At 38.9% G+C, this 15,674-nt stretch overlaps 6 protein-coding genes across 6 annotated transcripts; 3 read left to right on the forward strand and 3 right to left on the reverse strand.

Moving 5' to 3' along the window:
- Window positions 1-188: 188 nt before the first annotated feature.
- SOCG_01728 (metallopeptidase) lies at window positions 189-3,098 on the reverse strand (the record flags this gene model as incomplete). Its single annotated transcript, XM_013164681.1, has 1 exon — window positions 189-3,098. One exon carries the CDS (start codon window positions 3,096-3,098, stop codon window positions 189-191), a length of 2,910 nt encoding a protein of 969 aa, XP_013020135.1.
- A 313-nt stretch (window positions 3,099-3,411) lies between these two features.
- Window positions 3,412-4,647, reverse strand: SOCG_01729 (GTPase Ylf2; the record flags this gene model as incomplete). Its single annotated transcript, XM_013164682.1, has 3 exons — window positions 3,412-4,409; window positions 4,470-4,510; window positions 4,619-4,647. 3 exons carry the CDS (start codon window positions 4,645-4,647, stop codon window positions 3,412-3,414), a joined length of 1,068 nt encoding a protein of 355 aa, XP_013020136.1.
- A 287-nt stretch (window positions 4,648-4,934) lies between these two features.
- Window positions 4,935-7,016, forward strand: SOCG_01730 (BRCT domain-containing protein; the record flags this gene model as incomplete). Its single annotated transcript, XM_013164683.1, has 4 exons — window positions 4,935-5,168; window positions 5,231-5,329; window positions 5,379-6,677; window positions 6,738-7,016. 4 exons carry the CDS (start codon window positions 4,935-4,937, stop codon window positions 7,014-7,016), a joined length of 1,911 nt encoding a protein of 636 aa, XP_013020137.1.
- Window positions 7,017-7,720: 704 nt separating this feature from the next.
- SOCG_01731 (2',3'-cyclic-nucleotide 3'-phosphodiesterase) lies at window positions 7,721-8,341 on the forward strand (the record flags this gene model as incomplete). The annotated part of the gene is made up of 1 exon (XM_013164684.1): window positions 7,721-8,341. The coding sequence occupies one exon, from the start codon at window positions 7,721-7,723 to the stop codon at window positions 8,339-8,341; it is 621 nt and encodes a 206-aa protein (XP_013020138.1).
- A 629-nt stretch (window positions 8,342-8,970) lies between these two features.
- Window positions 8,971-11,940, reverse strand: SOCG_01732 (alpha,alpha-trehalose-phosphate synthase; the record flags this gene model as incomplete). Its single annotated transcript, XM_013164685.1, has 1 exon — window positions 8,971-11,940. One exon carries the CDS (start codon window positions 11,938-11,940, stop codon window positions 8,971-8,973), a length of 2,970 nt encoding a protein of 989 aa, XP_013020139.1.
- A 1,616-nt stretch (window positions 11,941-13,556) lies between these two features.
- On the forward strand, window positions 13,557-15,271 carry SOCG_01733 (NAD binding dehydrogenase). The gene has a single exon (XM_013164686.1). It carries the CDS (start codon window positions 13,836-13,838, stop codon window positions 15,054-15,056), a length of 1,221 nt encoding a protein of 406 aa, XP_013020140.1. The 5' UTR covers window positions 13,557-13,835; the 3' UTR covers window positions 15,057-15,271.
- The last annotated feature ends 403 nt before the right edge of the window (window positions 15,272-15,674 follow it).

Below are 15,674 nucleotides of genomic sequence, written 5' to 3' on the forward strand. Positions count from 1 at the left end.
TTGATTTCTTCACATTTGTTCATGGCCAATCCTGGTTTAGGATTGGAATAATGAAGTAGAACGAAATTTAGCGAAGAAGTGAAAACCAAAACATTTAAGAGTCAAGCTATTAAAAAAAAAAAAAAAAAAAAAGGTAAACATTTCATAGGCTTCTTCTACTTGGATCTAGCTATTCATTGAGGGATCCTTTAATTCATAAAGAGGGCTTCATCAATATCACCGAAAGGTTCAATGGGTGCAGCAGCTTTGCTGAAAGGTAAGCTTTCCTTAAAAAAATTTCCGTTTTTAATGGTTTCAGCTCCAGGAATTTCGTACTCTTGATCCTCACAACGTTGCGATACAACGTGCACGGAGAGCTTGCTCGTCAGTTTACCATCATAATGGATATGATTGACGAAAAACTCGTACAGTTCTTCCTTGGTAATTGATGATACAAGTTCGGCTTGTTTTTCCAGTCGATTGTAGTCGTAAAAACCATCAGAAGTACGAAGCCAATACATAGAACTTTCCTCCCTTAAGTTTGTATACTTCTCTAGCATGAAGTTGATCAAGCTTGTTTTGTGGTCATTAAATTCTTTTTCAGAAATTTGCGCAAATGATTCTTTTAAGTGATCTAATAGAGCCCGAATACGTGTTTCCAAATAAGAACTGCTCCGCTCACTTTGAACAAATACTGTCAAATAAACATAAGGAGTGGATTGACGAAGAAGCGTAAATACTATATAACCGAGCTGTTCTTTAGTCCGGAGAATGGAGAAAGAAGGTTCCTTCATGAGTTGACGGGCCAAGCGAGTCAATGCTCCAGATCTCTGATCATCCATAGGAGCAATTTGTAATGCGTACATAATAGCTGAGTTTTTGTCTTTCTCGTTAGGAACGATTGTCTTATAAATATAGTTGCTTCCTTTGGGAAGCACAACTGCTCTTTTACGAGTAAGCTGCGATGCGAATACGGGCTTGGGATTAAGAATATTCAGAGCAGTTTCTATAAGTGCTTTCGCATCATCCTTAATATAATTTCCATGTATCAAAGATTCTATAAAAATTTGATTGGTGAATTCACTAATAAATTGGTAAGTATCATCAATAGTGACATCCTTAATGGCTTCCCGGAGTTCAGAATTCATCCATATTGGGTACTCTGTCAGCCAGGTTAGAACGCTACTAGATCTGGGATAAGCCTCCAAAGCATCATAATCCTTCAGTTCTTGTTCATATCGATTTTTTATAATATCAAATCTTTGAGAATGTATTTTCAAATCGCGCATAACCGTAATTACTTTTTCCAATAAAACATGAAGTTTGTCAGTAAAACCGCTAAGGTATAACGAAACACCCCGACTTGATGGCAACAAGACGAAAGAAAGTCCAGCTAGTGTAGCGGGATATGAATATTCGTTTAGGGCATCTTCAACAAGTCGGACGTAAAGATTAGTTATAACGCTAACTTTTGGCGACTTCCTAGCCACAGGAGAAGCAAATTGAATAAAGACATTTGCCTTTGGTACCCAAAACGTATCATCTTTCTTATGCCATAAGCGAACGTATTCGTCGTTTCGAATCAAGCCAGGAGACTTGGCTTTTTCTTTTACAGGTTCTCTCTCCACTTCTAGTGACCAAGGAATAAACTCATTTGGAGCAGGAAGGTGAAGCTCTCTAGGTGGCTTGCAAGTACGAAGCGATTCTAAGAAGGAGGGATCTAGGGGTTCCACCAGGTATTCCAACCCATAAAATTCCTCTTTCTGATTGAACTCCTTTTCAAGAGAGTGAGAGGATAAGATAACTATAAGATTGTCAGGTCGGAAACAATCAATAACAGCTTGAATAGCATCCATGTCAAAATTGGTAAGAACCGAAGCAGAATACAGAATTTTGTCCCTAGGGTAATTATGCTGCATTTTGCTAGCAACCGAATGAGCATATTGCGAAGCGTATGTTTTCTGACGAGTTTTGAATTGAGCTTCTGACATAATCCGAGTTTCCTCAAATAGAAATTTATGGGCTGCTTTGTGGTCTAACAGTTGAACGTATTCAAATAAAATGCGAATTACTCGCTCGTAATCGGCAAGTCCCTCTTCTGTTAGGGAAACGGAAACAACAACAATATCGGCATCTTCTGTAATGGTTATAGATCCAGCAACCAAGGAAGTACCTAGACCCAATTCTTTTAGGTATGCCAAATATGAACCTTCACCTTCGTGTCCTAGTAGGTGACAAACATAGTCTGCCGGACGGCATTCATACTGAGAGTACTGACCAGGAATAGGGAAAAGCATATCAACTCGGCGAAGATTTTTTACGGGCTTGATATAGCAAATTTTACGAAGTTGCTCATCTTGGTATGGGCTTCCTGGATGTCTTGGTCTTGGAACAGATTTGTTCTTTATGGGTGAAAAGAATTCAGTAGCCCATTCCTGAAGAGTGTCTAATGGCTCACGGCCGATAATAACTAGTTTCATCAAATTTGCCGAATAGTATTTGTCATAAAACTTTAATAACTCTTCACGAACATCCAGACCCATGTCTTTGGGAACATCGCCAAGTGTTTTTACATTTCCAGTATTGAATTTATTAAATACGTGGTCTGGGTGACTTAGGACACCATATAGACGCCAAAAGCGCCAATCGTCCGATTGAAGATTCTTAGAGTGTTCAGAGTCCACCGCAAGAATTTCACGATCTTTGCATCCTTCCAAGAATAGAGGATCAATAAAGAACTGAGAAAAACGGTCCAAAGCTCCATATAAAGCGTCATGCGATACTTCAAAATAATAGTTGGTGTCATTTGACGCAGTGTAAGCGTTTGACATACCATTATTGGTTTCCAAGTATTTTCTATATTCGTTCTCATCTGGATACTTTTTTGTTCCCATAAATAATAGATGCTCACAGAAATGAGCCAGTCCTAAAAGTTCCTTAGGATTACTTTGGCTTCCTATATGAACATCGAGTGCTGCACTCGAGTTATCTGTTTCGGGATCCCTAATCAATAATACCTCTAATTCATTTTCTAACTGTATGAGTCGATATTCCCTGTCATCAAGACTTGGTACGATTTGTTTATCTGCGACTACTTTTACCTGAGAAGATGCAGTCATGTTCCACCACGTTATTAAATGATTTCTTTGATCAAAAAAGAAAACCAGATAAAGTATTTATCCTAAAAGACTCAAATTTGGTTCTAAAAAAAACAATTGCTATTCCTACGTCTAAAATACGTATTTTATTTAATTAATAGTGAGGTCGAAGGACAGTTATTAATCCCTTATTAAGCGCACCTTCCAGTGCTATAGTAAACAAATCTTAATAAAAAACCCGAATCCCAGACAGAGGATGGATTTTCTCTATACTTTCGAATTAGTATAGTTGTAGTCCAAACAATTTATTTTTAAAAAAGAAAGAAAAAATAATTTATCGTGCAATTCTCCAATATACAATATCACCTGGTTGAACAACATAATCTTTTCCTTTAACAACAGTCTTTCCAGCTGTTTTGCAGGCTTCTACTGTACCATACTTTTGAAAATCCTCAAAATTGGTAATTTCACCTGCAACAAATTTTTTTTTAAAATCTGTGTGGATGGCTCCAGCAGCGTCAGGAGCCTTTGTTTCCAGTGGGATCGTCCAAGCTTGGACGATGTTGTTTCCCGCTGTAAAGTAATGCATGAGAGAGAGAGCAGAATATCCAGATTGGATGATTATAGGTAACTGACTAGAAACCTGTAAATTAGAACATTCCTCTTCCAATTCCTCGGGTGAAAGCAAGAAAAGCTGTTCTTCGAAAATGACAGATAGAGGAATAATGGTATCTCCAGGACTATGTTTTTCAACCCAAGCTTCAATTCTTTGTAGCGATCCTTTGTTTTTTTGCAAGAAATCATCTTCATCCATATTAACAAGGTATACAACGGGTTTGGCAGTAAGTAAATTAAAAGAATTGAGAAAAGGTACTTCCTCGTCAGACCAAGAGCGTTTGGAAACAGGACAACCATCATCTAATACACACTGCAATACCTTTTTTGCGACTTCCTTTGCTTTACCGGGTACTTTAGAGGATCGGCTTTCTTTTTTAAGGAATGATTCTACGAATTCTGCATCTTTCAACAGAAGCTCCTCTTGAATAATTTGTAAATCTCGAAGAGGATCCACAGTCTCTTCAACATGAGTGACATCTGGTTCGGGAAAGGCTCTGACAAGCTGAAATATGGCATCCACGGTTCGAATGTTGGATAGAAATGCGTTTCCCAATCCTTGTCCTTTGCTTGCATTCCGAACAAGACCTGCTGTATCATAAATCGTCAACTGCGCTGGAATTCGTTTTTCTGGATTCATTTTTTCGCAGAGCAACTCGTACCTAGGATCAGGAACTGGCACTTTTGCTGAAACAGGGTCAATAGTTGCAAAAGGATCTGCAACGAAAGTTAGTAAAATTTTTAATATGAATTATGAAATAATGAAATTTTACTCACAATTCGCCGGTTTGCCAAGATTCGTCTTAGTTAGCATCTGACTAGAATACTAGCATTAGTGGAATAGGTCTTTATTTCAATAAAATCATCAAATGAAGTTTAGTAAAAATAATGGAAGCAATTGCTTTTTTATTTCTCTATTCACTTACAAAAGTGTTGACTTTCCTATGTTGGGCATCCCAACAATACCTATTTTTAAATGATTTCCAGGACGTCCCAAACGATTTCTGAATACATCTTGTTTTGCAAAAAATACTTGACAGCTTGAAAATGACCGACAGACTTTTGGTCGTACTGATGCACACCTATTCTGTAACACTATCCTTGTACCAAAGTAATTCATTCTAGAAAGCAAATCCAAGGGCCAAAGGTTGTTTTCTTTTCTGTTTCAAAATAAAAATAAATTAGATAATTATTTACCACCGAAAGGAAGTATTTTTAGCGACTTCATTCAATTTGGTTAAGATGGAGATTCAAATCGGGGATAGGCGGCAAAACCTTTACCGATATGGAGGATTCATAAACATCTACGATTATAATGTGAACCAATTTGAAAGTGCGGACTCTATTGCTGAAATATATATTCAAGATGGCCAGGTATTCTTTCGCAACATTCAATCTAAGGCAACCTTTCAAACACTGCGGTTACTTCCTTCGCCTAGTGAAAAAAAGCTTTTTTACTACATTCCCTTAAATGAAGTACGAACAGTCTTACTAAATCTATGAAGATGCTGTTGAAACCACTGAATGCTAACTATTAGACAATGTATATTAATGATATAAAAACTTCCATTTTACCTATAAGTACATCTACATCTTCTGATGGTTCGTTTAATGCTTCTAAAACAGGAACTACGACTGTACGTTTGCTAGTGACAATATGTGCTAATGCTAACCACCATAATATAGATTCCGAATACGCCACAAAAGCCTTCGCAGCCTGATTTAACTTCTTTGACAGAACCTAGGATAAACAAGCCGTTTATCTTCGAGACCAAGTCTGAAAGTAAACTCCACCCGGTATGGGGAAAACAAAACTCAACTTCTTCAGGTCAGCTCTCGCGGATTGCTCCAGAAACGACGACGCTTGATTTGGAAAGAGTACTTTTTGGTCAAAATATTCCAGAATCTAAATCAAACGAAAAAGACTCCAAGGAAACTCCAGTGAGTGAAACATCAATGCCTGCAAATGTTGAGGAAGAGACAGATTCCAAGCAAATTCAAGACAGAAACTTAGAAGAAATTGGTGAATCTGATGAGAAAAGAATCCATCCGACGGAATCCGACCATTCTTTTGAACAAGCTGCTGCTCCGGAATCCGACACAACGAACGAAGAAGAAAATAATATACCCTCTACCCCTGCTGATATGAATATGTCTGAGAATACAAAATCACCAGAAAAATTAGATCAGCAACCTTCAGTTGAAAGGTTACCATCACCGGAAGAGCAAGAAGGAGTCCTTAGTGATCATCAACAAATAGACACTGGTGCATCAGCATTAGAAACTAATACGAATAAAGAAGAAACGAAAAACATGGAAAATAATTCAGAACATGTTGCTCGCGATGAATCGAATCTAAGCCCAGAGAGAAAAAAGGACATTGTAGAGAACCAAGAGGAAGTACACACAAGTCGGCAAATTTTACAAGATACTGAAGAAAACGAAAATAAAGATATAGAAGCTCAAGAGCAAGAAAGAGAGGAAGAAGAAATCCCTCTAACGAACTATACATTTCCATCGTCCGCTGGATCTACTGAAGAACAAAAGGGTTCTACACAGTTGCAGTCGGAAGGGATCAATATTGTAACCTCTAGCTTTAATTTAACGAAACCAATGCAAGCGTTTGCAAAAAAAAAAGCTATCAAAGTTCAAGAATCTGTTACGGACGCAACCAATTGTATTATTCTTGGGTCTCCTCCTCTTCGCAGAACGCATAAGTTTTTGTTGGCAACTTCTCTTGGAAAACCAGCAATCTCTTCTAAGTATATACTTGACTCAATGAAAGAAGGCACGCTGCTTAATTATAACGATTATATATACGAAGATCGGCAGGCAGAAGAAAAATGGAACTTCTCATTGAAAAATGTGCATAAAAGGCATTGTTTAGAAGGATTAAAATTTTATATTACCTCGGCAATGCGAAGTTCCATGGTAGGAGATTCTCTTCATGGATTATACTCTATTATTGAAACTTCGGGTGCGAAAGTAAGTGCTTTTTCAAAGATTTACCTTCAAAAATCAAAACCAAAGCTAACAACAATTTAGGTTGTTGAAGACATCCAAGAAGCTAAGAATCCACCGGTGGTGATTTTGGGATTACCAGTAAACGATGCTGAGGGCTACAACATGTTTGCTACGGGTCTACGCGTATATAAAATGGAAATAATAGCACTCTCTATTCTTCGTGATAGAATTGATTTTGATGAGTTTGCTATTGATTATTCTCAAAACAACGTATCCTCTACTGGATCCTCTGGACGAAGCAGGAAACGAAGTTCTCGAACTTCTTTTAGCAAGACTAGAGCAAAAGAACAAAAGACTTAATAGTTATTTTACAAAATAAGACGAACATATGAAAGAAACTTTTGGGTGCATGGTTTAGCCCATGGCGAGAAAATTAGACTACGATATTGATATCTTTTGAGAATGAATATTTTGTTTGTAAAGTTAAAGCTCCCAACATACCTTTAAATTCTCTAAGTAGAAATCCAAGTTAATCTTTTGTCATTGTTGTAATCTTTAACCAGGCTGATGGACTTTTTTCAACAGGAACAGAATTCAAGACACATATATCGATGGACTTTCAGGAAAGAGAAATAAAAAATTAGCATATGAAAAATAAAAAAATAAATGGAGAATAATACCAGTTCTTGACTCCTTTCTATTTTTTTTTTTAATTTTTTGCCTTTTGCCGCTCTTTGTTTATTTACTTGTTAGCACCACGTACATAAGGAATGACGTAACCTATCAGTATATTCCCACCCTCAGACTTGCTTATATAAAGCTAGGAACCTAGCTTCGACCTCATCATACTAACGCGACGTTATATTTCCGTAAAGCGATACTTTGTTAATATTTGTTTACAGTAAACTGACATTTGGTTGTCGTTTGTTTACTTGGTTAGTAAACATAATATCCTAAGCATTCTTTGTGGATTGATTTTATATTATACCGTTTCAATTAACATTGAAATTCAAATTTGACTAAAAGATATATTCAGTTTCTTTCTTTTCCTTTATTCGCCAAAGATGCACTCTACAAAGCACTTCCCTTCTGGTTTGGAGGATCGGTCAAACAATCCGGGAGCTTACGATGCTTCAGATGAGTATGCTTACTGCATCTGGATAGTTCCTGCTTATAGTTCCGAGGTTGAAATAAGATATCGTAAATTTACCAAATGGGCCTTGTCTCATGAGGAAGATTTCCAAAATATGCGACTTCCCACTGCTCCTCATGTTACGCTTGCAAAAGGAATTCATTTAAAAGAAGGCCAGTCGTTTGAAAGTGTTTTAAAGCATATTGCTTCAAAGAAGATCTCTCCCATGGACATAAAATTCGGAAAAGTGGCTCTTGGCAATACGTACTTTGATCGCGTCCATTACCAGATATTACGCACTCCTGCATTGAACGAGCTTCAACAGGCTGCTTATGAGCTTGTAGACGAGAATTTTTCTGATGAGACTAGAGAACCGTACATGCCGCTGATTTATGCAGAAGCTGTTGAAGGTTATTGGGGCACTTCTGACCCTCTTCTTTCATTATCTAGTATCAGTAACGTCAATTGGGAAAACCCTTCTTTCCTTGAGTTAGTGCAAGTGAACTTGAACACTCACCAAGGAATTATCTGTGGAAGAGTGGAAGTGTCTTGAGTCCTTTTATTTTTCAGTTGACCTTTTAAAGAGAGTGCTTTTTTCTTTTCCGTTTTCTTGTTTGTCAAGATGACTGCAATACCCTCAAACGAGGGTTTTCCCTGCTTACATACGGTTATGTATTCTTACATAGTTTGAACTTATCGACTTTAGGATAGCAGCAGTAAAGTAGATGACTTTTTATTATTTTTTGTGTATTTTTCTTTTCGCGTTTCTCTCGGACTCTCTCTCTCTCTCCTTTTTTCTTTTTTTTTGTTGATACTAAAACTAATATCTGCTAAACAACGTGCTAATGCTCTTTTTTTTTCTTTCTTTTTTTTTCGGGGTGGGTTTTTTTGCTTATGCGTATAGCTGTCCAATTCTTTTTTTTTTTTTTGCTTCCTAAGAAGACCTTATTGTATGTTCATTTTCATTTACATATACTTAATTCTGTCAACATATCTATATGCAAGCTTCTTTTATTCTTCTACTTCTCAAGAAACACCTAATCCTTTCATTTTGAAAACTCATTCGTTAAATATCAATAAATATTCAGTGTTTTCATATCGATGGAAATAGATATGGATATCGATGGAAATAGATATGGATGCATCATAAGGAAAAAATTAAAGAAAAGGGTAACGAAACAATCACGAAAAGACTTTTTCAAATGCCTGCAAAAACCCAAAAACACCTGAACTTTCTGAATCAGCATAAGTACCATAATCATGATCACCAACGTATACGGTATGCGTAAACGGAGGTTTAGGTCCCATGTGTTTGAATCCAGCAATCCAACGGAACACAGAATCATCATCTGTCTCATTGCTAGCGGAGAAAATGAAATCAAAGTCTGCACCATTTGATTTGTAAATGTCTTCTACAGCAAGACGCTTGGAAACTTTGCTAGAACGGCAAATGACTGTATCATTCTGAATCGTGGCACGGCAAGGGATATCAAAATTATTGACAGATTCACAACATTCCTTGGCTGCCCAAGAAGCAAATTCAGGATCTTCGGCTTCTCTTAGATGCAAAGCGACACTGGCATCTTTTTCTTCCACATAACTGCCCGCTGCACGCTCGGCATAATAACTAAAGATCTCAGTGACTGTCTTTATCCAACTGAGATCAACGTCCTTGATTTCACTCTTCCACAAGGCGGCAATTTGTTGCTCAGATGGAGGTAAGGCATCCGCTGTAGGAGGGGCACGTGTAAAGCAACCATTTTCAGCAACAAGACCCAATCTGGGAACACGCTGGAAAAGTTGATCCAACTCTTGTCGACCAAGAGCACTAATAATATACACGGTATTCTTAGGATCAGCGGTTAAATCCGTCAACAGATTAACTGTTCTCTGTAAACCACTAGTTACACTTTGATTTTGGGAACCCCAGGATGTAATAGTACCCTCGAAGTAAAGGAAGAGAAGACGCTTCTTAGCATTATGATATGGTTTAAGAATGAGATCTGCATTAAAAGTAAGCTTGCTTTTATCATTTGCCTGCTGTTCCTTCCAAGATTCTTTGATGAGAGTACCAAAAGTAATGGCCCAAGAAGTAGCATCATGACGAAGAATGAGGTTACACATGACTTTGCTTCTCTCCTCGCATTCACTCGGGGACATAGACAAAGCCTTGTAGAAGGCATCGGCGGTGTTGGAGTAGTCCCAAGGATTTACGACAATGGCATTGTGACCCAGAATGGAGGAACTACCGACAAATTCACTCAAGATCAAAGGCCTGTGACGTTCGCGTTGAGCGTAAATGAATTGATGGCTCGTCAAACTAATGCCTTCACGAAGAGAATTGTCGATGAGAGCATCGGAAATGGTCATGAGAGCCAAAAATTGGTGGATACTGATTTTCTGTCTTAACAAGATAACAGGAACATGACGAGAAGCGATATTTGAGTAGGAAGAATTAATTCGGGTTACGATATCGGAAATAAGGGGCAAGTGGAGATTATCTTGAAGAGATTCAGGAGCAATTTGAAGAAGAATGGTATTCTCTCTATATTGAGGGTATCTGTGCAAGAAAATTTCAAAAGAAAGTAGCTTGGAACGAAGACCGCAAATGGGGTCGAGTTTATCGTGGGAAAGGATGATATGTTTTCCCTTGAAGCGATCACGCAAAACACGGATCCAGTGTTGGACTTGGTTACTTTGAAGTTGTTTGTCTAGAGCAGCGGGATCGATGGAAATAGGAAGGGCAACGATTTCAATCTTTCTACCATCCAAAGAAACAGTTCCATCTTTACGAATATCAATGTTGATAAGACGAGAACAAGTTTGAAGGAAATGATAGGCAAACTCTGGGATTTGGAAGCCGAGGATATTTGCACCAAGCATGCCGCGAAGAATTTCTTGGCGGGTAGCAAGACAACGGCTGACCTCGGAGGAGGGAAAAGGGATATGTAAGAAGAAACCGATGTTTGCAGCAGGTATCTTTTCGCGAACCATTTGAGGAACGAGGAGAAGATGATAATCATTGATCCAAACCATATCGCCCTCACGATAGTTTGCAAGAATTGAGTCTGCGAATTTTTGGTTGACCTTGACATAATTGGCCCAAGAATGATCTTCGTAGGCCTTGGATTTAGGGTTGTCTGGGATTTGATAGTGGAAGGTGGGCCAAAGAATGTTTTTGCAATAGTGGTTGTAATGGCCGACAAAGTCCGTATCGGAAGGGTAAACGACGATGGATTTGTGAGAGGTTAAATAATCATCGGAGATTTTTTGTTTAACCATGTCGGGTAGAGAATCGGTGGGGACACCGGAAGTACCAATGAAGAAATGTTCGTCGAATTTCCCAGTACGGTCGGCAGCATGGACAGCGTTGTAAAAGCTAGCATTACCATAGGAATTGGGAAGAATACGGTAACTGATTTTTTTCCAAGCTTCAGCATCAAAGGTCATACGGCGACCCGGATGAAGACCGCCGCCATGGCCGGTGGAGAAGGAAAGGGAACGGGAGGCACGACGAGCAAAGGATTGCATATCGCGGTCATTGGAGGTACGGCGTTTGTAGGAGGCTAAAACATTAGAGGGTGGAGGGGATTGATGACGAGAAGGAGGTAAAGAAAGGCCTTCGTCATCGTTGAAAGCGAGATGGCGACGACCTCTTTTCTTTAGTAGCTTTTGAAGGTTACTGAGAGGGTCATCTAGTTTGGGGCTACCAGTTCCGGAATGGACGGAGGGAGTACCGGCCTGGCTGCGAATACCAGGCATGGAAGCGGTGGAAGCATGAAGGGAAGAAGGTCTGGAAGAAGATTCGACCTCTTCAGGAAGGTCCGAAAGGACGGTAGCGCTTTGATTGTCATCATCATCATCATCATTATCAGAGGAGGAGGTAGAGGCGGAAGGAGTGGAATCTGAGCGATATGGGGGATAATGACGGTTATCGTTAGAATTGAGATCGCCTTGGTCATCTTCATCTTCATCGTCTTCGGAGAGGATGGCATTTTCATCTAAAGGAGCATCCAACGGAGCGTCCTCAATCCAATCCTTTGACTCTTCGCGTTGAAGGAAGCGCGAACCGATTGCATCTCTGGGCACGGTATCGAAGGAGAAGCCTACCGTGGAAGGTAGGAATAAATTAGCAATGAGAATACGTCCCATGTAAAGAAAGAGAAAGAGAGATTTGATGGAAAAGAGAAATGAAACAGGAAAAACGAATTAAAAAAGGAGCAAAAACAGAATCCGATACGATACAGTTACGAACTGATTGAGTGTGTAGGAAAAGAAAAAGAAGAAAAAAAACCAAGAGAAATCAATCAATCAACCACAAAGGAGAAACAGGATTGAGAGAAAAAGGAAAAGAGTTTGGGAAACGGCAAAACGAAAAACAAGCTAAAAGTAGTATGGAGGAGGAAGATTGGAGAATGAGGTCATGAGGTCATGAGGTCATGTATTATTCTAGAAAGTTTCATAGTAATATTCGAGAAGGTGTATTAGAATGGAAAAGAGAGGAGAATATACGAGAAAAGAAGAGGAGAGAGAGAGAGAGAGAGAGAGAGAGAGATCAGCAGAAGAAAAAAGAGCTTAGCTTTCTCGATGATTTTTGAATGGATTTCAACGATTTCTCTTGTTTTCCATTGAAATTTCTACTTGGGCTTCCTATAGAATTTTCATCTTCCAATCTTTTTTTATTTTATTTTTCTTTTCTTTTCCTTTTCTTTTCTTTTCTCTCTGTTTGTTTTGATGATCTCTCTCTCTCTTCTCTTCCCTTCCTGACAGGACCTCCGTCCCCCTCCTTCTCCTCTTTTTCCTCTCATGCGACTTTTCTACGGCATCTCATTTTAGGTTCGATTTCCCCTCTACTACACGAGATCCTCTACGCTGGATGGTCACCGAAACCCCGATAAACTTCTCGAAAAGACTGCAACGGGATCGGGAACGTAAACCTTGTTCTATCGGGACCTTGTATGTCACGTCATCGTGATTCCAATCAACCTTTCTCGCAGTTTTCCAAACTTTCTTTTCATGAAATCTCGAAGCGGGGGCCTCTTCCCTTCCGAAGTGGGGGTGGTGGTCTCTTCAAGAAGGTTCTAGGGTCACTTGTTTTGGGGTTTCAATTGGTGTCACAATGAAATCATATCCAGCTATCATTGCGTCGTCGATCATTATGTTATTTGTCTCGGTTGTTCCCTCTTGTGTTACTTTTTGTTGTTTTTGTTTGACTTGGATAGATTACAAGATACTTGATGATCTACGACTAGCAAGTCCAATGTAAGTAACAATGTCTCGTGAGTCGTGTCGATCGTTTCCTACCTTGGCTATGTAATGCATACACAAATCACAGAGATAATACTGACTGTTGTAAAAGATAAACCAATTTTTACAAAAGGAAAAAGTTGTTTTCGAAAAAAAAAAAAAAAAGTTTTCAAAATTCAAAAGAATATTTATTACAATTTGATGATTTATAATGTTTTGTTTATTCAACTCATCAGATTTCCTCTCTCTCTCTCTCTCTCTTCCCACCTCTCTCTCTCTCTGTGTGTTTCTTTTGCTGATCTCTCTCTCCCACTTCAATAGCGAAGGAAGGGTTGCTTGGTTTGGTGGTGGTGGTTACACAACAACACACATCATTACCTAGAAAACATCACCCATGGAATCTGGAAGCAGCCGGAAACAAACGACGACGTTACGATAGAAAAACAGGTTACGAGGGATTTCGTCAGACGGTTGATTTCATAGAAATGTTTCCATGTGGCTTCTACCAAATGAAAAGGGGAGAGGAAAAAAAAAAAACTATATATAGGGCATGATTCTCTTGGTTTTTGATTCATCAGATTCTTTCGAGTTTCTATTTCTCTTTTCTTTTTTGTTACGAATTGATTCGAAACACTTTCACGACTTTTTCCCTTTAAATTATTTTTGTAATTATTCTTGAAATTAATTACATTTTCTGACGACCTTTTTTTTGTTTACTTTTAATCTCTACACACACTCCACTCTCTTTGGACACATTTTTTTTTTATTAATCTTAACGCTTTATTTTCGTACGTGTAAATATGGATCACTTCAAGGATCAAGCTGTCAAGGCCTTCAACTTTGCCAAGCACGAAGTTTCTTCTCGTATTTCTGAAAGAACAAACTATGATCATGGACCACCCTTCACTTGTGCCATCTTTGGTTGTGGTGGTATCAACTTTGGTTCCGCCGAAGGCCCTTGGAACAATTCTGAAAAACTCGAATTGGTCCTCGGTCACCGTCTCAAGGTGATTGCCCTTCTTTCTCCCCACAAGAGCTCTCACGAACGTGTCTTGAAGCAAAAGGCCGAAACTCCTTATGCCTCTTGTTACAACACTGTCCAAGAATTTTACTCTGCTGACGAGTACATTCAATACTTGACCGAACACCCAGGTGAACTTCCTCATGCTTTCATTATTGGAATTCCTCCTGAAACCCACGGTTCCACTGCCCCAGGTGCCGATATGGAGCTTGCCCTCTTGAAACGATTCCCCAATGCCTCTCTTTTCATCGAAAAGCCCATTTCCGCTGCTCCTGTGGAGGATGCCTTTGCTGTCGCCAAGCAAATTCCCAAGGAGGCCGTCATCTCTGTCGGTTACATGCTTCGTTACTTAAAGGTGGTTCAAAAGGCCAAGGAGATTATTCGTGAAAAGAATCTCAAGGTCGTTAGTACCATCGCCAAGTACAACTCTGCCTACATTCACAACAACAAGGTATTTTGGTGGGTCATGTCTCAATCCGGTGGCCCTGTCGTCGAGCAAGGTACTCACTTTTGCGATTTGTCTCGCTTCTTTGGTGGTGATGTCGACACTAGCACTGTTCGTGTCCAACGTGTCAACTGGGATGACGCCCCTGGTAAATTGTCTGCCATGCCTTTTGACGAAAACAAGGAAGTCCCTCCTCATGAACGTATCCCCCGTTTCACCGCTGCTGTCTGGAAGTACAAGGAGGGCGGTGTAGGTTCCTTCACCCACAACATTACCCTTCAAGGTACAAAGTATGACACTTGCATTGAAGTTCAAGCTGATGGTTACTACCTTCGTATCGTGGATCTTTACGGTGATCCCGTTCTCTACGTTCGTTCCCCCGAATCCGACAACGAACAAAAATACCACTACCCTGGTGATGATCCTTACTACGCCGAATTCAAGGCCTTCTTGGAAGCCGCCGAAGGTAAGGGTCCTAGAAGCGCCATCCAATCCGACTTTATGGATGCTGTCAAGTCTTATGAGCTTACCAAGGTCATTACTGCTGCCAAGTAAAAAGATTTTTTCCCAATTTTGTTATCTCTAAAAAAAGAAAATTAAATCCTGGGTGGTTGCCTTTTGACATATACATATATATATATTTTAGGCATGTTCAATGACTATGATGATAGATTTGTATAGTTTATCAATAATAGAAGTAATTGATGATTATATATATTCAAAAAGGTTCGAGTTTGGTAATAGTAGTACTAGTAGTAGTAGTAGCATAGAAAAAAAAAAAAAAATAAAAAAGTAAGACTTAATGCCATTGAAGACAGTGAAGCTTTTAAAAACGTTTGGTCTTTCGAGAAAAGCAACAGCACACCTTGAATCTCTTTGTTTCTCTCTGTGAAAAGCACTCCAACGCTCAACGTTTGTTTCTCCTTTAAATTTCCTTTTTCTACATTGTTCGTTGAAAACCCAATTTCCATTCAATCATATACTATACTCTTTCCATCAATTGATACCAGCCAAATTATTACTAGAATTATCCAAACGAAAACAAAAAACAAAAATTCCAAGTTTTATATTCATTTCACTTTTTCATATCAAACGACCTTCGTTAAATCATCTCTATAAGCAATAGTTTATTTTCCATTGATACGAGCAGATCAGTGTGTTTCTATTATATAA

The sequence above is a fragment of the Schizosaccharomyces octosporus genome (genome assembly GCF_000150505.1).
Source record: "Schizosaccharomyces octosporus yFS286 unplaced genomic scaffold supercont6.3, whole genome shotgun sequence".
In the NCBI taxonomy this organism is placed as follows: Eukaryota; Fungi; Ascomycota; class Schizosaccharomycetes; order Schizosaccharomycetales; family Schizosaccharomycetaceae; genus Schizosaccharomyces; species Schizosaccharomyces octosporus.